The sequence below is a fragment of the Coenobita brevimanus genome, chromosome 58 (genome assembly GCF_032717465.1).
Source record: "Coenobita brevimanus isolate Jiangsu-jjx chromosome 58, ASM3271746v2, whole genome shotgun sequence".
In the NCBI taxonomy this organism is placed as follows: domain Eukaryota; kingdom Metazoa; phylum Arthropoda; class Malacostraca; order Decapoda; family Coenobitidae; genus Coenobita; species Coenobita brevimanus.
In genome coordinates this window covers 14552225-14576481 of record NC_137011.1, presented here as the reverse complement: position 1 = coordinate 14576481, position 24257 = coordinate 14552225, and the positions used below count along the sequence as shown (strand labels likewise).

The window sequence follows — 24257 nt, the reverse complement described above, 5'->3', positions numbered from 1 at the left end:
CTTCCCTATATTCACCTTTAGGTTCCGTTTCTTACACACTCTCTCAAACTCATCCACCAAGCCTTGCAGCTCCCCTTCGTCTTCACTCAACAACACAGTATCATCTGCAAACAACAGTACAGGGAATTTCCAAACACTATCCTCTCTCACCAGGGCCACTCCAACATCCACTACCCTACCTTGTACCTCTTTTATTACCCCATCCATGTACAGATTGAACAACCATGGAGACATGACACATCCCTGTTTCAAACCAACTTTCAAAGAGAAAAATTCACTTAGTTCACCATCCACACGCACTGCAGCCTTCGCACCATCGTACATACTCTTCACAGCATTCAACAACTTCCCATCTACTCCATATATTCTTAACACTTTCCACAATCCTTGTCTATTCACCCTGTCATATGCTTTCTCCAAATCCATGAAAGCCGCATACAACTTCTTTCCCTTCTCTAGAAACTTTTCCACTAAAGATCTAAGAATGAATATCTGATCTATACAACCTCTTCCCTTCCTAAAGCCTCCCTGTTCTTCTCCAACTAATTTCTCTGTTCTTTCTCTAACTCTGTCTATAAGTATCCTACCATACACTTTTCCTATTATACTAAGAAGACAAATGCCCCTATGATTACCACACACTTCTTTTTCCCCTTTTCCTTTGTACAAGGGAATAATTATACCTGACTTCCAATCCTCTGGGACTCTACCTTCCTCCCAGGCCAATCTGCACATCTTCCACATCCATTCTACTACTATCTCTCCCCCATGCTTCAGCATTTCACCACACACTCCATCAAATCCTGGGGCTTTCCCCGATTTAACTTTCTTCATTGCTTCCACAACTTCTATCTTACTGATTTCTTCCTGTCTTCTCATCTCCCTCCTTCTCCCAGCCATTCCCCAGCCACTTATACTCGCATTACTTCCATCCTCTACGTTCAACAATTCCTTAAAGTGTTCTTTCCATCTGCTCACTTTTTCTCCCTTCTCCACTAGTAATCTACCATTTTTATCTTTCACTCCCCTGCTAACTTCACTTCCACCCTGTCTTACTCTTTTCACTTCTCTCCAGAACATTTTCTTACAGTCCCTTCACTTTACACTCAAATTCCTTCCAAATTCCTCATCCACTCTCTTCTTAATCTCTCTTACTAATCTTTTCACCTCTCTCTTCCTTTCCACATAAAACTCTCTCTTCCGCCTCTCAACTTCTTCCACGCCCCTATTTCTCATCCATTCATTGTATGCTTTCTTCTTTTGTGCCACAGCCTGTTTCACCTCTTCAGTCCACCACGCTGTTCCTTGCACCCCCCTCCGTCTTCTCTTCCTTCCACACACCACATCACATGCTGCACATATTTCTTCTGTAAATATCTTACACATACCTTCCACGTCTCCCATCTGCTCCAATTCATATTTGCCCAATCGTTCCTCCACTTCTCTCTTATACTCTTGCCTTTTTCTCATCCTCTTGTAACCTTTCCACTCTCCTTGCAACTACTCCTTCCTCTCGTCTTTCCCTTCTTCTATTCCTCCATCTTACTTGCATCCTAATTCTGGCCACCACCAAGTAGTGGTCAGAAAGTCCACTCCCCCAACCTCTATACACTCTTGCATCCTTTACACATCTTCGCATCCTTTCATCCACACACACATAATCAATCATTGCCTTCCTTTCATTCAGTTCACCACCCACCCTTCTCATCACTCGCCATGTATACCTGTGGATCATTTTATGCCTGAAGAGGGTATTGGCTATCACCAACCCCCTCCCAGCACAAATGTCCACTAATGCACTCCCATTCTCATCTATCTCAGCAGGCACACCCCACTCACCAACTATTCCATCCACCTTCACATTACCAACTTTACCATTCATATCACCAATCAAAAACACTCTCTCATTCTTTCCAAACTTTTCCATGCACACTTCCACATTTGTCCAGAACTCTTCTCTCACTCTTCTAGCACGATCTTGCGTTGGCGCATACACACACACAATCGCCCACAATTGTATTCCAACTTTCAACTTTACCCACACAATCCTTGACCCAACTGATCCATACTGTCTTATGCTCTTCTTCCATCTTTTACTCACAACTATACACACTCCTTCCTCCTTCCTTGAGTCCTATAAAAGCAAATTCCAGTCTATTGAAGTCCGTTATATCGAGGTTTTACTGTACGTATGTATGTATGTATGTATGTGTGTGTGTGTGTGTGTGTGTGTGTGTGTGTGTGTACAGTACATATATATATATATATATATATATATATATATATATATACACACACACACAGTAAGACCTCACTATAACAGACTAAATGGGGCCCAAGCCATTCCAAAAAATGCAAAATTCCAATAAAAGCAACATTCGGACTTCCCCCTGCTAACTCGGACTTTTTCTGATATATCAGATATTAGTCCAGATTGCATGAAAGGTTTTTAAACTGTTTTAACTACTACTGCTGTACTGTACCGTGTTATAACTTCACTTCATTAATCAAATGGTATAATGTATAAAATAATACTATACTGTGCACTGATAAACATGTCTTTTATTTACTTTATTTTGTTGAACACAGCTGAAGTGGTTAGGCAGTCTGGGCTGCTTCTGGCTTTATCGGACTTTTTCCAATATACAGTATAGGAATCTAGTCCGGTAGCTCTTCGATTCCAGTAAAAGTGAATTCCGGTATATTGAAGTCAGTTATATTGAGGTTTTACTGTACATATATATACATACAGATACAGATACTGGTATATAAGTAGATAAACTGACAGATAAGGCGTGTATATGATATGACATTAAGTGTGTGTGCGTACCTCAGAATCTGGTCGTGAAAGCTTAGCACCTAGTGCGAATCCTCCTCCAACACCCAGAGTTCCAAATGCACCAGGGTCCAGCCACGTCAATGGCTCACGTGGTCTGTGTGTAAGCCACAATTACATAAGAAGATCTTAGTAATGATGCCTAACTTTCACTTCTTTAATTTGATTTATTCTCTACATCATATTTGGTATTACCAGACAATTATATTCAGATTAGGAGATTGCTACAGTACTTCTGGGGTCCAGGCTAACAGTCTCTACTGAATAAAATCACCTGGAGATAGCAAAAATAATCAACAAATTACATCACCAGACTGAAAGAATAATAATCAAAAGTACATTACCAGATTGAAATAATAATTAACAAATTTATATTACAGATTGAAAGGATAATTAACAAAATTATGTCACCAGACTGAAAGAATAATAAGTAAAGTTACATCACCAGATTGAAAGAAAAAACAACAAAATTATTCACCAGACTGTAAGAATAATCAACAGAATTACATCACCAGATTGAAAAAAAAAAAAAAAAAAAAAAAAAAAAACTAGGTTGAAGAGGCTAATATCATCAACATGTGGAGAGAATGGAGAACGAGAGATTGACTATGGGAATGTGTGTGGGTAAGGAGGATGGTGAGGAGGTAAGGAGGATGGTGAGGGGGGAAGGAGGAAACTGAGGATGAGAGGGAGAGATGGGGTGTAGGGGCGTATGACTGAGGGAGTGTGAGTTTATGAGAGGTCAGTCTGATGGCAGAGGATAAAATGGCATAGGATTGTTTGTGGATACCACTTCCAGGATTAAGGAATTTGCGAGATACACAGAGAGACAGAGAAACCATTCTATCCCATATCTGACTTTTCTACGATCCTATTTAATGATCTGTACTTTTCTGTTCTTGATACCTATCTAATTCTTATCCAAAATTCCTTTACATAGTTCTGAATTGCTTTTAGGATACAAATACTTTATTTAAAAAATAGTGTAGATACACAGGGTGATGCACACAAAAGTGCTTAGCCTTTCCATGCTGGAAAACACAAATCAGGCAGCCACCTTCAGTCCTGAGCTAGCAGACATTTATTTTGCCCACTGTGACTCAGCATGTTTGCAGCTCTCCCTGGGAGAAGACATACAGCCTCACATTCCTTGTATCACTGTGCAAATAAACCCATATACATCACTCCTCTCTCCTTATCCCTCCACAGGGTAATGACAAATCTCCTTATCCCACCACAGGGTAATGGCAGATTTCCTTATCCCATCATAGGATAATGGCAGATCTCATCCCACCATAGGATAATGGCAGATCTCATCCCACCATAGGATAATGGCAGATTTCCTTATCCCATCACAGGGTAATGGAAGATCTCCTCATCCCACCACAGGGTTATAGTAGATCTGATCCACCACAGAGAAATGGCAGAACAAGGATTAATTTTAGAGACCTATACAGTCTAGTCATCTTAATCCCTAGATGCCGGGAATGATTTGGGTTCGGCTGCCCTCTCATTATGGAAATATTTCCCTAAATAGCCTTTTCTCAAATTTTCTTATTTGGAAAAGTATAGCAGTTAGGGAAACAAAAATTAAAGGCCACTCACTCGATGTAGTGCTGCTCTTGGGTGCCTGCCCTTTCCTCTCTTCCTTCCTCCCTTCCTCTTTTGTCATTCTATCCTTCATTCTTTCCTATTCCTTATGGGTGACTCTATGCTGAGTGACAAGCCAAATGGTTTCCTGTTCACCAGGGAACCACTTACTATGCTGGGTGGTGACCATATAACCAAATTATGACACCTGGTGGTTTAGTGGGTAATTAAGGCGCTCCAATCGGATTGAGCCACCGCAGGTTTATATCCAAGGGGTGCTTGGGGTTTACTGTTCATGTGATGTCACTCAAGGATGAGTGAGGCTGGTCATTCTCATCTTAAATGTCAGGACCAATTTGCCTAGCCCTGAGCTCCTTCACTCCACATGGGGCAACACAGGATTAGATGACGAATGAATGATGATATATATATATATATATATATATATATATATACACAGTAAGCTCCCACAGTGTGCAAGTGGATGGGCGGTCCTAATCCTCGCTTACTGTGAAATCACGCACTGTGAATACATAATCTTAGGGAAAAATTACATATGGCGGTACCCCATCATTTTGACCCTTAAAGACATAATAAAGGGAAAATTTTTCAGACATACTAGAGATATAGCTACAATAACAAAAATATGGTCAGTCACCATAACAACAGTAGACAACAGGCCTGATGGACTTAAATAACAGGGGCTCTTAGGCGCGGCAACACTTACAGTGCCGCACCCCCTGCCACACCAACACTTCTGTCATCAGACTCCTCCTGAGCACCTTCCCCACGAGCCTCTAACTCAGTCACTTCGGCCAAAAGCCCCTTGAAGTCCAATGTTGACACAACTGACATTGCATTCTCTTAATCCTCTACAGGAACAGGATCAGACAATGTAGCTGGTCCCTCACTTTCACTTTATTGAGGCTGCCGTGTGTAACTTGTTATGAGTGTCTGCCTCCTCCTGTTAATTTCTTGCCTGTGCCTGTCTGTGTAGTAATGGAGGCTTTGTTGATATTAACGAGAATCTCCTCCATTCTTTGTTGGCTGATTACGTGTTCCTTCACTTCTTTTTTGAGTTTAACCACGGCAGCAAGGATCTTGCTCATCCTAGACACAGAGAGTTCTGTGCTGCCCTCCATCACACTAGAATGCCCGAGAATTTCTGCGCATCTACGTCACGACTGACATCACGAGGAACCCGTTGTTTGGGGATGGGAGTCGCGGACTCAGGAAAAATGGTGTTTCTGTGCCACTCCTTGCCTCTGCCTCACGTACTGTGGGCTAAACTTGTGCAATCAAGGATTTTTGGCTATTATTTTTGGTCACTCGTGTATTATGCAATTGGCGCACTCTGAGCTCGTGCACTAGGGGATTCGTCTGTATACATATATATATATATATATATATATATATCTATATATATCTATCTATATACCTAGGCTGCTTCCCCCAAGGAAAGGGAGGTAGCCGAGACAGGACGACTCACTCTCCATTTACTCATCCATTCAAACACATTCATTCGCATCTTAGCTCCAAAGGGGAGAACGGACAGATCCTCACCGCATCACACCGCACAAGGGTCAACTGGGCAATGCAATCAGTGACATCCGCAGCAGGGCCCGACAGCAGAACTGGTTTACCCCTGCCACATCATAACAGACCCATCCCCTTACCCGCACCTGACCTGACTAGCTGATCAGACCAAATGCGGGAGAATATCCCCTCAGGGCTGCGTCATCACTTATTCATTCACAATTTCTCTCCATTTATTTCTGTCACGCACAGCCACGCTTCCTTGCTCAACAGACATCCCTCTCGCATCCAGCGCTCTCTTCACACTGTCCATCCATCCTATTCGTGGTCTTCCTCTCAGCCTTACACCTCTCACATCAGATCTAGTTATCTTTTTCACCAATCGCTCATTATCCATTCTCTCTATATGCCCAAACCATTGCAACACCCTCTGCTCAACTCTACCAGCCATCTCCTGAGCAACTCTAGTTCTCCTTCGCACTTCATCATTTCGCACTCGATCCATACGCGTCACTCCACACATACTCCTCAGACATCTAATCTCCATTACATTCAAACTTTTCCTCTCTGCTACACCCATATTCCATGTTTCAGCCCCATATAATGCAGTCGGTACCACAACACCCTCATACAGCTTTCTCTTTACATCCATTCTAAGCGAACGACATTTAAACACTTTTTTCATTCCTCCCAGCACCTTTCCTACTTCATTTATTCTAAACTTCACTTCTGCATCTATTCTTCCATCCACAGCAACATGTGACCCTAGATATTTAAAACAATCTACCTCCTCAAGCAACTCACCATTCAAAACTATATTCATCCCCCTACCATCTATCAACCTCGTACACTTCATCACTTTACTCTTACTCTCATTTACTTTCAATTTCCTCCTTTCACACACCCTTCCAAACTCCTCTACCAACTGTCTCAATTTCTCTTCTGAATCAGTCACCAGTGCAGTATCATCTGCAAACAGCAGCTGCTTCAGATTCCACTCTCCTCCATCAACATTTACCAGACTCAGACCACCTAAAACTCTTGCATTCACCTCCCTTACAACACCATCCATGTAAATATTAAACAACCAAGGCGACATCACACATCCCTGTCGCAGCCCCACTCTCAAGGGAAACCAATCACTCACAGCATTTCCCACTCTTACACACGCTCTACTATTTACATAAAAACTTTTCACCCCTTTTAGTAACCTACCATCAAGTCCATACAATCTTAAAACAGTCCACAAAGCCTCCCTATCAATTCTATCATACGCTTTCTCTAAATCCATAAATGCCCAAAACACATCCTTGCCTTTCGCTAAATACTTTTCACACACTTGTCTCACAGCAAACACCTGATCAACGCATCCCCTCCCTCTCCTAAAGCCACACTGCTCATCACTAATCACTCCCTCTGTACCCTGTCTAACTCTCATAATTAACACTCTACCATACACTTTACCTACAACACTCCACAGACTTATACCCCTAAAGCTAGTACATTCATCCTTATCACCCTTGCCTTTATACAACGGGACCACACAAGCACTTGCCCAGTCAATTGGCACCATACCTTTCTCAAAGCACACATTCAACAATCTTACTAACCAGTCAACAATAGTCACTCCACCACCCTTCAGGCATTCCACAGCACACCCATCCATACCTGCAGCTTTCCCTGTTTTCATCTCCTTTACTGCCTTCTCCACTTCCTCCTTCGTGATCAAAGAATCATTCAACTCTCCCAACACATTTATTCCTAGCACCCTTCTATCCGCCACAATCTCAGCCACCCTTTCCTCCTCTACATTTAACAATCTTTCAAAATACTCTGCCCATCTCTTCCTTACTGCATCCATCTCAATTAACATCCTTCCATCCTCTGCTTTTACTCGTTCTTCCTTCCCAGACTCTCCCTTTCGCACCCTTTTCACCTCCTTCCAAAACATTTTCTTATTCTGTTGAAAATTCTCTGTCAGCCGCCTACCCCACCTCTCATCTGCTGCCACTTTAGCATCACGCACAGCCCTTCTCACTCTATTCCTCTTTTCCTTATACCTTTCATATGACATATATATATATATATATATATATATATATATATATATATATATATATACACAGTATTTATATATACAGAATATATATATATATATATATATATATGTATGTATAATCCATCCATCCATCACCCAATCCTATATTGCACCACGGGGAGCATAGCAGCCTGGGGCTAGGCAAGCTGGTCCTGACATCTAAGACGAGAGTGACCAGCCTCACTACTGCCTAAGTGACATTACATGAGCAATAAACCCCAACCACCCCTTGAAAATAAACCTGCACCGGCTCAATCCGATTGGAGCGCCTTAATTACTCACTGAACCTGCAAGTGCCATAATTTGGTTATATGGGTACTACCCAGGGCAGTAAATGGTTTCCAGGTGTACAGGAAACTATTTGGTTTGTCACTAGGTGTAGAGTCACCCATATGCAAATATATATACAGTATATACATATATATATATATATATATATATATATAAAATATATATACACATATATATGAGGGGCGGTGTGTCAAAAGGGGACTAAGTGCCAGTTTCGGAGAAATCCAATTTTTTGCATATACAGTATCACTTTATTCACCCTTCTTCTTTATCCTGCCATGGATATGGTACCCATCCGGCACGAATCATAAGGTCAAGAGTCCTTTCAGTGCAAGGAGCTTTTTTCACTTTTCTGCCTGTGGGTCGGAGGCTCTGGGAATGCCGCACACATCATAAAGGGGTAGTATCCCGTTGTAAGCAAGGCCACATGTTTTCTCACTATGTTATTGTGTGCTGCTGGCGTGCCAGTCAATGAATACTTGCAGGAGTGTCATGCCTGCAGCTGCACATTCCAACTGGCTACTTGGGACTTGTTCACACAAGTCCCTAACAATAACAGTGCAGCATGTTCAAAAGCGCAGCAAAACACAGTCAGACCCGCTAGCCCTCGTGTTTCTTGTGATATTTAAGTAGGTTTGTCATTCTTACAGGTATCTATTATACACCAACGTGTGCATAAGAGTGTAATGATATTGTCAAACACAGGTACACCCCCCCAAGACCCTGAGCCTTAGAGGGTTTACTGACATGCAGAGAATGAGGACAAAAACTCACCACAGGGAATATTAGCAACACATCTGGTTAATCAGTAATATTAAATGAAAACTTGACAACAACAGGAGTATGGTTAAGTTCGGTTATTTTAAGTTTGATTAGGTTAGTTTAGCATAGTTAGCATAGGTTATTTTAGGTTTAGTTAGGTTATTTTAGGTTACGGTACGGTAGGTTATTTTTGCTTGGGTTAGGGTAGGTTATTTTAGGTTTGGTTTGGTTGTTTTAGGTAAGGTTAGGTTAGGTTATTTTGGCTTATGTTTGGATAGGTTATTTTAGGTTTGGTTAGGTTAGGTTATCTTAGGTTAGGATTGGTTTTAAGTTTGGTTAGGTTATTTTAGTTTAGGTTCAGTTAGGTTAGGATATTTTAGCTTTTACCTAATGTCCTTGGTCATGTTTCATAATTTTTTAAATATTTTTTTTTCAATACAGTAGGATCTCACCAATAACAATTTTGACAATAACGTTTTCGGCAATAACGGTAAGTTAGAATAGATACCCAGTTTCTATAATAACGTTTGGATTCACTTGAATAACGGTTATTTCGTGAATGCCAAGTTGTTATACTGCAAATATGTCCATAAAAAGATGAGGAATGAAACAGACAAACAAGAAAAGATGAAGGAAATCACCGAAAATGTGTGCAATAACGAGAAGGAGATGGCAGATCCTCCCCTCGCCACCCCCCCTGACTCGCCCACCGCCGTCCCCTCCACCTCCACTGCCCCACCTGACTCATACATCTGCCTCCCCCTCCACCTTCACAGCCCCATGTGACTCACCTGCTCCACCTGGCATACCTGCAACCCTCAACATAATGACTGTTGCTGCATTCTGGAAGAAATATAACATTCAACAGGCCATTAATTTCTTCGTCAATGCCTGGAATAATACAACACTGACAACCATTAAACATGCCTGGTCGGCACTCCAGCCACAACTCAAGTCTATTGAGACAGAGAGAAAGCAGCCATCAGATTAAATGACTAATGATTGGACTTGTAAATCAGATTTCAAGAAAATACCAGAGACAGTATCACGATTGAGTGAATGCCCGCCATCAGTCACTCATCGCTCATTCTCTTTCACAAAGCTAGCCAGCCGAGGAAGAACAACAGAGAAGGGTTGAATACATGATGACACGCGAGACTTTCCTGAAGATTTTGACTTTATGGGGTTTGATGAAGTGTTGATGGAAGTGGGTGACCCTCGCGTGAGAGGCAGGAGTGGGGACGAGGCCAGCGAGGGGTCAGGGGGTAAGATGCAGTAGCGTTCATGCGCAAACCTCGAAACAATCATTATACCAAACACCTCATAACTCCTTTAAGGTGAGTTTTATATTACTCATGATGATTTAATAACTAATCTTATTGTTTCTGCTAAAGAAAAGTACAGTAGTGATAGGAGGGCTCCAGGTGGGAAAAGGGGATAAAAGTCCTGGAGTGGGAGCACCAATAATCCCTTTATACATGTATTTTAATGTCATGCAAATAACGTTTTCGCTAATAACGACGTTTTTCTGGCAACAATTAGACGTTATTGGTGAGATCCTACTGTATGTAAACATTCACTGTTCTGTACTTGCCTGTTTTTAGATACTTACCTGTTGACTGCATACTTACCTGACTTACATGGAATATGACGTGGGGTTAGGGATGGGTGGGAATCACGCACAATACCTTTTATTCTTGTTCTAGGTGAGTGAAATGAGAAAATCGCATCCAAAGTGCTGGCAATGTCACTTTATTTATTTTCCATAACTGAACCTGGAAAATTTTGGAAAAATTGGTCCTGTACAAAAACCATGACTGATACCTTTAATTACTGCATGTGGGATGAAAGAGTAGTCCTTGATACAGCTTCAATGCAAATAAGAACATTAAACTCCACCAGGTTTAGAAATGGCACAAGTTTAAACACTGTCAAACTTTGGATGTTCTATTCTATTCTACCTATTCTATAGCTCGACGCCCTAATCCCGCAGAGGGTGGCCGCAGACAAAACGCCTCCAAGTTGCTCTGTCACCCACCATTTGACTACCCTCCCCCCAACTCACCCCCCCCTCCCTCATATACCTCTCAACTCCATCCCTCCACCTCATCCTCGGTCTACTTCTCCCTCTCCCTCCCTCCACCTCACCTACATACACCCTCTTAGTCAGTCTTTCATTCTCCATTCTCTTCACATGTCCAAACCACCACAGTGTATTTCTCCTAATCTTCTCAACCACATCCACATCGTTCCTTCACTTCTTCATTCGTCAACCTGTCCCTCCACGTCACTCCACATGCTCCTCTCAAGTAACTCATTTCCACTGCTCTCACTCTTGACTTGTTCCCCTCTTGCAAGGTCCACGCCTCGCTTCCATACGTCAGGGTAGGGATCACAATACCATCATGCAGTGACTTCTTAACTTCCATACTCACCTCCCTATTTCTCATCACTGCTTTCAGTGTACCAACGACCTTTCTTCCCTGCTGTACCCTTTCACATACTTCATCCCCCAAAGTTCCATCCTTACTCATCACACTACCCAAGTACTTGAATGCACTCACATTCTCCATATCCTCACCATCAAACCTCACTGCACACTCTGTGACTTCATTCCTCTCAAACACCATAACTTTACTTTTGTTTACATTATCTTTCAGCTTCCTCCTCCTACACACTGTCCCAAATTCATTCACCAAACCTTGCAACTCCCATTCATCTTCACTCAACAATACTGTATCATCAGCAAACAGCAACACCGGAAGCTTCCAAATCTCACCCTCATTCATTAGGGCCACCCCCACATCCACTGCCCTACCTTGCACCTCCTTTACAACCCCATCCATGTATATATTAAACAGCCATGGAGACATCACACACCCCTGTTTCAGTCCCACATTGAGATCAAAGAACTCACTCAGCTCACCATCCACTCGCACCGTAGCCCTAGCTCCCTCGTACATACTCTTCACAGCACTCAACAATTTCCCCTCCACTCCATATATTCTTAATACCTTCCACATACTTGTCTATCTATTCTGTCATAAGCTTTCTCCAAGTCCATGAAGGCAGCATACACTTTCCTTCCCTTCTCTAGATACTTCTCCACTAAACATCTTAGAACAAATATCTAATCTACACACCCTTTTCCCTTCCTAAATCCCCCTTGTTCTTCTCCAACTAGCTCCTCTGTCATATGCCTAACCCTATCAATGAGTATTCTACCATATATTTTACCAGTCACACTAAGAAGGCAAATACCCCTATGGTTACCACATACTTCTCTCTCCCCTTTTCCTTTGTACAGAGGAACAATTATACCTGATTTCCAGTCCTCTGGAACCCTTCCCTCTTCCCAAGCCAATCTACACAACTTCCATATCCACTCCACAACAATCTCACCCCCATACCTAAGCATTTCACCACACACTCCACCAATTCCAGGGGCCTTTCCCAGCTTAATCTTCATCGCTTCCACTACTTCCGACCTACTGATCTCTTCCTCCCTCCTCTCATCTCTTCTTCTCCCAGCCATTCCCCAACCACTTATACTCACACTGCTCTCACTCTCTACATTCAACAAATCCTCAAAGTGCTCCTTCCATCTCCTCAGTTTCTCTCTCTTCTCCACCAACAATCTATTATTCCTATCTTTCACTCCCCTATTTCCCCTTTCACACTGCCTTACTTTCTTTACCTCCTTCCAAAACAATTTCTTACTCTCCCTCCATTTCACACTCAGATTCCTCCCAAACTCTTCATCCACTTTCTTCTTACTCTCCTTCACCAGTCTCTTAACCTCCCTTCTCCTGCTCACATATACCTCTCTCTTCTCTCTCTCATCTTCTCCCTTACCTCTACTCGCCAACCATTCACCATATGCCTTCTTCTTTTGTTCCACAGCTCGTTTCACCTCATCATTTCACCATGCTGTTCCTTGCACACCCTTGCATCTCCTCCTCACTCCACAAACCGCCTCACACGCTGCGCTTATCTCTTCAGTGAATATCTTACATACATCTTCCACCCCTTCCATCTGCTCTAGCTCATACCTTCCCAATCTTTCTTCCACTATGCTCTTATACTCTGTCATTTTCTCACTATTTTGCAATTTCTCCACTCTTCTCACAGGAGCTGCTTCCTCCTGTCTTCTCCTTCGTCTCCTCAACCACTTTCTTTGCAGCTCTACCTTGGCCATCACTAAGTGATGGTCCGAGACTCCATTCCCCCACCCTCTCCACACTCTTGCATCCAACACTTGTCTTCTCATTCGGTTGTTTAGCATTCCAATAATGGAGAGTACATGTAGAGTACATAGGGAATGGGGGATGCAGTTACTCATGGAACATTTGTTTTGGTTGTCAGCAGTGTCGATGACGTGGAGGCTGGAGGAGGGAGCTGGGACGAGTAGTCAGAAGAGGCCATCCAGTATTATTCATTATTGTTAACTTTTTTTTAGTGTTTTTCTATTAAATAATGTGGTTGTAAAGATGGACATATGGTTTTTCTTCATTTATATAAGGAAAAGGAGGGTCCAGGGGTGTTTTTAAGGGGGGCAGCAGATATCCACAGATTTTCAACGCACATGGGTGTCTCTGTTACCTAACCCCCGTGGATGTGATGGGAGCACTGTACTAGCAAGCAAAGTAAAATCAAACTGAATGTTGTCATACCGGGTAATTCCTTTCAAGGAATCCCTATACTTAGGTTGACCATGGTACAGGTAATGTTTTCTAAGGACTGGGTGATAAATCAAGTGCCAAAACCAGCATACTTCCCACAGTTGCAGGAACTTGTTACAAAAAAAAGAAATCTGAGATGAGGAATACGGTCTGCACATATTGAAAGCCTCAGAAGATATAGGGGTGGGTTAGTCCCTGACTAGATAAATACAATTATATGAGTGTGTTGTCCCAGATGACTGGCTAAAGAGTGTAATTGTAAATGTGTACACGGGGAAGGGTGATGCCCTGAAAAAATGAAATTATAGAGGTATAAAGCTTTTAGACCAGATAATGGTAATGGAGAGATTTCTAGAAGGTATGATTAGAGAATGAATACCGTAAATACTGTACTGATGAGATGAAGTTTGGGTTTATGCCGACAAAAGGACCACTGATGCCATATTCATTGTTCGACAGCTTCATGAAAAATATATAGGAACCGTACTTTATTTCTCTTGATTTGGAGAATGCCCTTGATAGAGTCCCTAGATAGGTGGTGAAGTAGGCAATGAGAAAGCTTGGGATCGAGAAGTGGCAGGTTAGGGTAGTTATGGCCATGTATGTGGGTGCTCACACCCAGGTAAGGGTGAATGGAGATTTGATTGATAAATTTTCTGTGAATGCTGGTGTGCATCTGGGGTCAGTCTTGAGCCCCTTGTATCATGGTACCTGAAGCTCTCTCACATGACTTCAGAAATGGACTCCAAAGGGTGATGATGTATGCTGATGATTTAGTGCTGATTGCACAGAATGAAAGGGAGATTGAGGAAAGATTTAGGAAGTGGAGAGATGGTATGGAGCACAGAGGCTAAAGAGTATCATCATCATCATCATATCCTGTGTTGCCTAATGGGACACGTTGGAGGCAAGTTGGTCCTGACATTTAAGATGAAAGCAACTAGCCTCACTCATCACTGAGTGGCACTGCATGAGCAATAAGCCTCAACTGCCCCTTGGATACACACCTGTACAGGTTCAATCCAATTAGAGCACCTTATCTGCCCAATAAATAACCAAGCACCATAATTTGGTTATACGGTTACCACCTAGCATAGTAAATGGTTTCCCGGTGTACAGGAAATCATTTGGCTTGTTACTCAGTGTAGAGTCACCCATAGGCAGAATGAAGAGGAAAGATAGAAGGAAAAAAAAGACAGAAGAGGGAGTGTAGAGTCACCAGTGGGCATAAGAAAGAGGAATGAATGAAGGAAAGGAAGACAGAAGAGGACAGACAGAAAGAAGGAAGGAAGAGAGGAAAGGGCGGTCGCCCGAGGGCAGCACTACATCGAGTGAGTGGATGGTGAGCGCCCCCACCTAAATGCAGATAAAACAAAAGTGACAGTATCTAGGTCTTGTGGCAGTACTGTCAAAGAAGAGAGAGGGTGGCCATGTGTGATTTGCCACAAGGGAATGAGAAGTAATTTCATTCCGAAAAGCACTTGTGATAAGTGGGTGTAGTGGTATTACAGAGTGTAGCGGTATTACAGGTAGACTGCGAGATAATGCTATTTCATGTCTGCGGTGTATCGGGGAGAGGATGTGGAGACTGTCTGGCATGAAAGGACTGAACTTGCTGGCGAGTCTCTTGAGTGTGTGGAAGAGTTTTGTTATTTGGGAGACAAGTTATGTGCTGAAGGTGGGGCTGGAGCTAGCTCTGTAGCTACAGTGAGGAGTAGCAGGAAAAAGTTAAGGGAGCTGTTGCCTCTCCTGACAGTGAGAGGGCTCTCCCTATGTGCTAAGGGATATTTGTAAGCAGCATGTGTTAGGAGTGTAACCATGTATGGTAATGAGACCTGGGCAGTAAAGGAAGAGGATATTTGCAGGCTCACACATACAGAAATGACAACAATAGGTGGATGTGCAGTGCATACCTTCATGCAAGGCCTGGGGGTGTTGGGTTTATGATGGAAGAGCTGAGGGGTATGATGGGACTGAGGTGTATTGGAATTGTGATGTAGAGAGGTAGACTGACATGGTCTGGGCATGTGGAGGGGATGGAGGATAATAATTGGGTGCAGAAAGTGAGAAATGTTAATGTTAGGGGCAGCGTTGCGGGAGGTAGTCTGAAAAAGACCTGGGATGAGGCCATTGAGCGTGACCTCATGGATAAGGGACTGAATAGGGAAGCTGCCAGAGATCAAGCAGCATGGAGAGCCACCATTAGGTGACCAAAGCCAACTCATGCAAGCTTTTTGGAACCTTCAGAAATGATACAAAATGAATGAACATCTCAAATGTCCTATATACATTATTTTCTTATCTTTACAAGATTTTCTAAAACTTAAGAAGGATCATTGGGAGTGAAGGGCTGAAAGGAACTACAGTATCACACTGTGTGACGGTCTCCCATTTTCTAGCTCTGCATTGAGAAGGTGGCTTCTAGGCCTCTTTCTTACAGGCATTGCAACCATGAAGTACCAGTCACAGCTCAAATTGTGCCAAACATAACTACACTCCAAATCTATGCACTCCATCACTTAACTAACTCTATGGCAAATAGTAATTTGTCACTGAAGGAGTTAAAGAATTAAAATATCACCATCATCATCATCATTGTGACTTTTTTGCAACCTAAAGATTGGGTGTAGTGCTACGAATTTAATTACAAAAGTATATCATTAACCAGATGATAGTATGAACCTCATAATTCGACAACAAATCCTCCTCACATCACGTTCCTCACCTGACTGTATAAGCAGCAGTTGCCACAAAGTCACCACCATCAGCTACCAAAAGGGAATTGGGGGGCAGCGCTTCTTCAACCTCTTGTAGCACCTTCACTGGATTAAGGTGTTCCTCTGGGATCTCCTCTCCCATCTGGTTAATATAAGACAAAATTAGCAAGATTCATCACTATCATCATCAAACGTACACAGTATAAATTATACACCAATACAGTAATCTCTCAATTATCCAGACGACCACTACCCAGACAATCCATTACCAGAACACTGTGATCTGGCAATTCCAAACCATTATTCGCACATTTTTCCCACTATCCAGACAAAATGTTTGCGTCTGTTTGGAAATCATGGTCACACAAAAAATTTCCACCCAGATGGGTGGGAATAGCCCAGTGGCACCACCATGTCTGGCTGCTTAGTTTACCCAGTGTCCGCCAAAGACCCTCCCTCACTCGCTCTCAGTTCCTGCGCGACAATGTAAACAGTTGTTATAGCGGTACACATGGTGCTTTTTGTGGTTGTTCCTTACCTGCTTCTGGCCTTGTTATTCCTTGCATGCCTCTTCCTGAGGAGTGTGATGATGATCCCTTCACTGGGGAAAAGGAAGAGGGTAGTGCTGACTCTATAGAAGCAGGAGATCAGGGATAAGACTGATGCTAGATGGTTGAATTATGAGTGCTGACATTGACTTTATTCTATCGTCCTGTACTGTACCATGATTTTATTCTATTTTACCATGATTTTATTCCATTTATCATTATGTTTTGTGATCCACACTACATTTTTAGGTCTGCTTGACCAGAAAGAGTAGTGTTAAACAACAGGAACAAGTGTTATATGATATACTGTAGTGGCCTTTTACACTGGCTTTCAAGGTTAGGTTCTGTGCGAATGGGGGCCAGGGGAGAAGTCCACTATCCAGACGAAGCCATTGCCCTGACATGTCTTTGGCTCTATTACGTTGGATAATCGAGGGATTACTGTATTCATCATCATCATCCTGACCCTTTTTTTGAAATTAAAAATGGGTGAAGCGGAATTCTGAGGACAAGAAGAACTAATCGACAGAATGAAATAGGCCACACACTCATTCACTCACTATACAATTTCCAGAATCCTGACTCCACCTCCCAGGCATAACTATCAAAATTGTTTTTCTTTATAAATGCACTTCATACTACAATTAGAAATACTGATCATCATCACCATTTTGGGGTGGAGGTGGAGGTGGGAGGGAGGTAATTTCTGCACCTACCTGGCTAAAAATACAATAACAAGCAATATCCATCATCATCATCATCATCATCATCACTAAGCAAAGATTATATAAAATGATCACCTCAGACATAGCTAACTTCTACATAAGGTCCTTGAGAGGGTCTAGCTGAAGTGCCCTGCAGTCCAACAATAACAGCAGTCTTAATAACACATAAGGTTTGGTCATACTAAATCTGAAGAACCCTTGTTAAAAGTAAAACTGACCCTCAAGTTTGAGTACACCTGACTATTAACAAAGCTAAAAGAAGTTAGAGATCTCTGTCGGCCATGAACAAATGTGCTATAAAGTAACTACCACTTTCCTGATTCTGCACTCAAGTCCTACCTTAAAGTTGACATTTTCCTTGGCATTTTCGCGTTCTCTCAGAGTTGCAATCCAGTCAGGGTCACACTTATACGTTCCTGACAGTCCTGCTGCAAGGTCACGCATGAAGGTTGCAACATCCCCCACCACACCCACAGCTGGCTTCCAGAATATGTCAGAGTTCTGCAAATAAAGTGGTGAACTTACTGAAAGTGAGACTAATTTATAATAATACCCTACATAATTAGAGACAATAGATTCACTGTGACAAGAGGATCTGATAAATGGGAGGAAAACATTGGAAGGAATTTAAGTTTTTATTTTCCTAACTTTTTAAACAACAGAGCCCAATCTCTCTATGGTGCATTAAAAAAAAAAAAAAAAAATAAAAAAAAAAAAAAAAAAAGGGGGGGGGGGGGGCCTTTGTGTAGTCTGAAACATTAGAGAAATAGCCACACTTATAACCTTCCATGACCCCACTGCAAGATCCACATGATGGCTGCAACATACCCCATCACATCCATGGCTGGCTTCCACATTATGTCATAGTTTTGAGAAGAATGAGGTAGATTTTACTACAATGACTTTTCTTTTATTATTATTTCTGCAGCTAGTAGACACTTTTACTCAGCTTGGACAAACACTCTGAAAATGAAGGGTTAGATAAATCCTTAAGGAGCCCTTTCACTAAGGTACCTTTCATAGACTGAAGAAAATCATCTGGCTGAACTAAAAATAAACTACAATGGATATCAGCTGTATACATGGGGTTAGATAAGGTTGGAGAATTTTAATACTGAAAATGCATTTAACCCCATCAATCTGGTAACATATTTAAATGATCCATTCCTGCTACCTTCAGACAATTTTACTTAGCTTTCGTGTTAAGAGGTAAATGAAGGCCATATCAAACCTCTCCAGTTCAAGAAGTCTTTGTAAATCAGAATAAAGCTGTCTGGAGACAGCTTGTGTATAATGTAAAATGCATCACTGGAGTGAAAGGGCTAATATATACATACTGTACATACGTAAAAATAACGCCATGCTTTCTCTTACAGAATCCACATCATAGGATTGTCCATGGTATAGCTGATGTATTCTATCATTGGAAACTAAACCAAGTGCCAGAACTAATTACTTCCCAACAGTAGCTAGAACCTGGTGGAGAAAAAAATAAGAAATGTGTAGTAAGATTTGCAATAATAAGAGAGCCTCAGCACTGATGACTGTGTAGCTAGTTACCAAGCTTGTAGCAACAATCCTAGGGTTGATGGCTGCCACCCCAATCTACAACCTTAGAGAATTACTGGGTCACAGTTTTAACTTCTTGAGAGTCCCACTGCAAGGTCACACATGAAGGCTGCAACATCTCCCACCCATTCAAAATATGTTAGAGTTCTGAAATGGGTGAGCTGGTTTAAGGGAGGATGAGGTGGACTTAACTCTTTGGCTAGTGCGAATTCAACAGAGGGTAGCCTGATGGTAAAAGACAGGGTGATATGACAGTAATAAGTTTGTGACTACCGGTACCCCCACTAGGACCAGGGCAGCTAATTACAGACAGATAGAAATATTACTCAAAAACTTTCTTGATGTAGTGCTGCTCTCGGGTGTCTGCCCTTTCCTCTCCTCCATCTTCTTTCCTTCCATCCTCTTCTGTCTTTCTTTCCTTCAGTCTTTCCTTGTCCTTCTCCCTACGGGTGACTACGCTCCCTCTTCTGTCTTTCCTTCCTTCATTCTTTCCTCATCCTTCTGCCTCTGGGTGACTCTACATTGACTGACAAGCCAAATGGTTTCCTGTAGACCAGGAAACCATTTACTATGCTGGGCGGTAACCATATAACCAAATTTTGGCACCTGTTGGTTTAGTGGGTAATTATTGCACTCCAATCGGATTGAGCCGGTGAAGGTTTATATCCAAGGGGTGGTTGGGGTTTATTGCTCACGTAATGCCACTCAGGGATGAGTGAGGCTGGTCAGTCTCATCTTAAATGTCAGGACCAACTGCCTAGTCCTGGGCTCCTACGCTCCTCGTGGGGCAACGTAGGATTGGATGATGGATGGATCGATGGAACTTTTTTCGGATTAGGAAGAGACCCCTAGTACTAAAAAGGCTGATGAGGCCTTTATCTAATCCATTTAATCTGAACAATCTCTCCAACACTGGAAAAAAAACATCCGTTGGCAAAAATAAACACATAATCTAACAAGATGTGGTTTACAAGAGGATGGAAGAATTGTTCCTATTAAACGCATTACACCTTTATTATCTAATCATAGAAGAGTAGCATCCAAGGCTAAGCATTTAACATGTGGAGCATGGCCAGGTCGTTTGTTTAATTCCTTACGATGTGGCAACATGGCCAACTAAGCAGCCACTGCAAAATAAATTCAAATGTACATCAACATCTTGAGAAGAGTTATGGTACACCAACCTATGAAATAATTTTGCTGAACTCACCTTATCTATGGACTTAATGTAACTGGGTATTTCCAAGGTGGTGAGAAGCCAGCAAGTACCCAACTGAGATTGTCCCTTATAGAGAGTTAAGTGAGTTACCAGTTAGACTACTGAGGGCCATTACTTAAGTATAATGTACTACTTTCAAATATTTTTAAAATTCTTCCTTTCCTTCCCTAACCACTGTCAGGCTTGCATTCAATTTTAGCATTATGAACTGGCTTTTCCTGTACACCAGGACACCATATACTAAGCTGGGTGGTAACCCTATAAACAAATTATGGCACCTGGTGGTTCAGTGGGTTATTAAGGTGCTCCAATCAGATTGAGCCAGCCCAGGTTTATATCCACGGGGTGGTTGGGGTTAACTGTTCACATAATGCCACACACGGGTGAGTGAAGCTGGTCACTCTCATCTTAAATGTCAGGGCCAACTTGACTGGCCCCAGGCTCCTACGCTTCTCATGGGCCAACACTGGATTAGATGATGAGGATGATGAAACTGTTTTTCTAAACAGGTATGCCTTTCTTGTATGCAAATGCATCATTAACCCCTTAACCGCGAGGCGTCACTTTCGTGACGCTTGGGAGCAAGGGATCATACCGTGGGGCGTCACTTTTGTGATTCTGTGTTATTTTGAATTCGACCGGGCTTTCAAGTGGTAGCTTGTATCATCTATCAGTATTGCCAATGTCCAACACTAGTCAGCATTCCTAAACTCATTTGTACTCCCATCCATTGTTGACAATTTAGTCATTTCTCCCCGTTCTTGACTCCCCTCCCTACCTTCCCTCCATTACCCTCTCCTCTCGCCTGCCTGGCCGTGCTACGCTAAGTAAATCTTCTCTGGAATTTTCCACTGATTTCATCCATTGAAATAAGCCCTATGCCCTATTCTTATACCAAATAATATATATAAAAAAGAAATAAGGTAAGTGAGATTGCCATACACCTGGAATTGGCTAATTATCACCTGACAACACCTCATGTGCACTCGTTCGCTAATTTTCGCTGTTTATTTCCCCTTGAAATATGCCGTATAATCTATTCTCGTACTAAAAATATATAGAAGGAGGGAAGGGAGAAGCCTAAGTGATATTTACATTCACCTGGAACTACCTAATTTATAATGTATTGTCTAGATTTCCTGCCAATCATTTCACTGCTATATATTAGCAGCTGTCAAGAGCCTGACGTTGGCAGTAATGCATTTCCCTAGGTAGGCCACCCCGGCCCACCCCTATCAGTTCACTGTCATCTCCCAAGGTGAAGGTACATCTGTTTGCTCCTGCTAACTTCCGCCATTTTTTACCCCCATGCAAAGGGCCCTGTGACCTTTACCCCCTACTAAACCTCGTGTGGAAAGAGGTAAAGGGATGACAATTGAAAGAGAGTGACTACGATCTTTCTGTTTAGTAAAACAGTGCAAGTGGAATTGTAAATAATGTGTAAATAATGTGTAAACAGCAAGTGAAAGCAATGAATATAAATATAAGTGAACAGTGGAAAATAGTTTTATAAGTTACTTCAAGTGACAGTGCATAACACAGTGTAAATAAAATAGAAATGTAAATAATGTAAATAAAATAGAGAACATAAATAGAAATGTAAATGAGTAGTATTATAAAAATACGAGTATATATACTAGGAGTAATGAAAGTGAAAGTTTCACTCTAGCATGTATGAATACTATAAGTTATGAGAGTAAAGGTGAAAGTGACATTCACTCTCAATGCTAGTATACAGGACGAGAAAGTGAATGCTATGTATTTTACTGAAAGAAATTGAATGCCTACAGTGACAATAAACTACTAGTACTGAAGGAAACTTATGGATAAAGACTGTAGGTATATATAAGTGTTATATAGTAATAGAAATATAAACTGTGAGTGTTTTTATGAATAATAAGTGACAACACCAGCGGCGAACTAGCACAAGTGGGAAGGTCATACACCCTCGTAATTTTCATTGCTTTCACAGTGTTTTTTTTTTGGGGGGGGGAAAATGGATTCCAAACTATTTGAGAATCATAGAATAGTGTTTCTAGTGATAATATCAGGCTGTGGTAATCATATTACGGGTTGTCGGGAAGTGTAAAGTGGAGACTTCGTTACCCAACTTCAGAGGTCTCCACAAGTCCTACGGTACTCGACGAAGGCTCAACAAACACCCCAGGAGAAAGCTGAAGGTATGTGCCATAAGCAGATGTGATTTTAATACTCTAAGACTAATAACTGATTTTTGGCAAATATTTTTAGAGAGTCTGTCGGAGCGTGAATATGACCGCGGGTGAGGCAAGAAAAAGCAAATCAAGCCCCCGGTTAAAGGGTTAAATAGGTTGGAAACTTTATGACTTGCATTCATGGAAGCTATTGCTCATTTGTTCCTGTTCAACTATGGGTGTAGGAATAAGAGATGATGGCTTCCCTAATAGCCCATATAATTTGCAAATGCTCAGACGAAGTTGCGTCCATTGTGTAACCTCACCATGTCTTCCCTTGTGCTACACAGGCATCTGGTAGTGCTCATGCTGGAATGTCACACAGCCATATTGCAGTACTTCTGCATATCAGAATTCTTTTATTCCTCGAACTGCATCTTCCACAAACTCGCTTCCCCAGAGTTGTTTCCCCCCAAACTTCAACCTACAGCTGTTCATGTCCAACTGTTACAAATATTTATGAATGAAGGATGCCAGTATTCTGGTGTACGGATTTTTTTTTTTAATACATTTATTTTTCCTTCCTCTGTTGAAAACAAAAAAAAAATTGTTTATTGCAGGAACTTTGTGGTACATGGCTGAAAATCTCACAAATAAAAGGTAACTATGAAGCCCATCTTAAAATATAAGTCACAGTCCTTGTGTTAAGACAATAATAACCAGTTGCTCAAATGGACTATGTTATCAAACCCTCGAGCTCCTACAATTTCAAGTGGGGTGAAATGGGATTCACTGTAACCATTATCATTCCCTGCCTTACACAACTGGTCCCTAATTGTGATGGGCATGATTATTTTTGTTCTAAGGCAAAGTGTTAAGCCACAAGAGAGTCCGAAGTCACACACAATCCTCAACAATGCAGACAAGTACCAGTATCAAAAGAGTTTATGTCAAGTAAAGTTAGTTCAGATAGTGCTTTTTCAGACACTGAGGCAATCATAATATGGGCTCTATGGGGTAGCTGTATGTCAAGTGGCCATAAAGTTTAGTATTCTTGTCCTCAGTCACTCCCTCTCTCATATACAGTATATCCAGTTATAATGTATTCATGACACATTTCTAGCAAGGCAACACTCTTATCAGAATTTGGATAACAGTTTCACAAGGGTTATATGGGGTCATGAATTTGGATAACACTCAATAACTATCTATCTACTGCCAGATGCCTCAATCCTGAACGGGTGGCCACAAACAAATCGCCTCCATGTCGCCCAGTCCCCCGCCATTTCACTGCCCAGCTCCCAGCTGACATCCCCTTCTCTCATATACCTTTCCACTCCATCCCTCCATCTCATCCTTGGTCTCCTCCTCCCTCTACCCCCCTCCACCTCAATCGCATACACTCTCCTCATTAGTCTCTCGCTTTCCACCTTCTCCACATGGCCAAACCACCTCAATGTATTTCTCCTAACACTTTCTATCACATCCACATCCACACCACAGCACTCCTTCACTTCCTCATTTGACAGTC

The 24257-nt window shown here is 41.9% G+C and overlaps 1 protein-coding gene across 1 annotated transcript in view; it reads right to left on the bottom strand.

The window, feature by feature from the left end:
• Positions 1-24257, bottom strand: part of LOC145402544 (2-hydroxyacyl-CoA lyase 2-like) — a 172828-nt gene that overhangs the window by 44929 nt on the left and 103642 nt on the right. Inside the window, exons 9-11 of the mRNA XM_080274549.1 lie at positions 18125-18286; positions 16521-16654; positions 2831-2933 (exon numbers count right to left, since the gene is read on the bottom strand). Coding sequence (XP_080130675.1) covers positions 2831-2933; positions 16521-16654; positions 18125-18286 — 399 coding nt within the window. The remainder of the gene's footprint in view (positions 1-2830; positions 2934-16520; positions 16655-18124; positions 18287-24257) is intronic.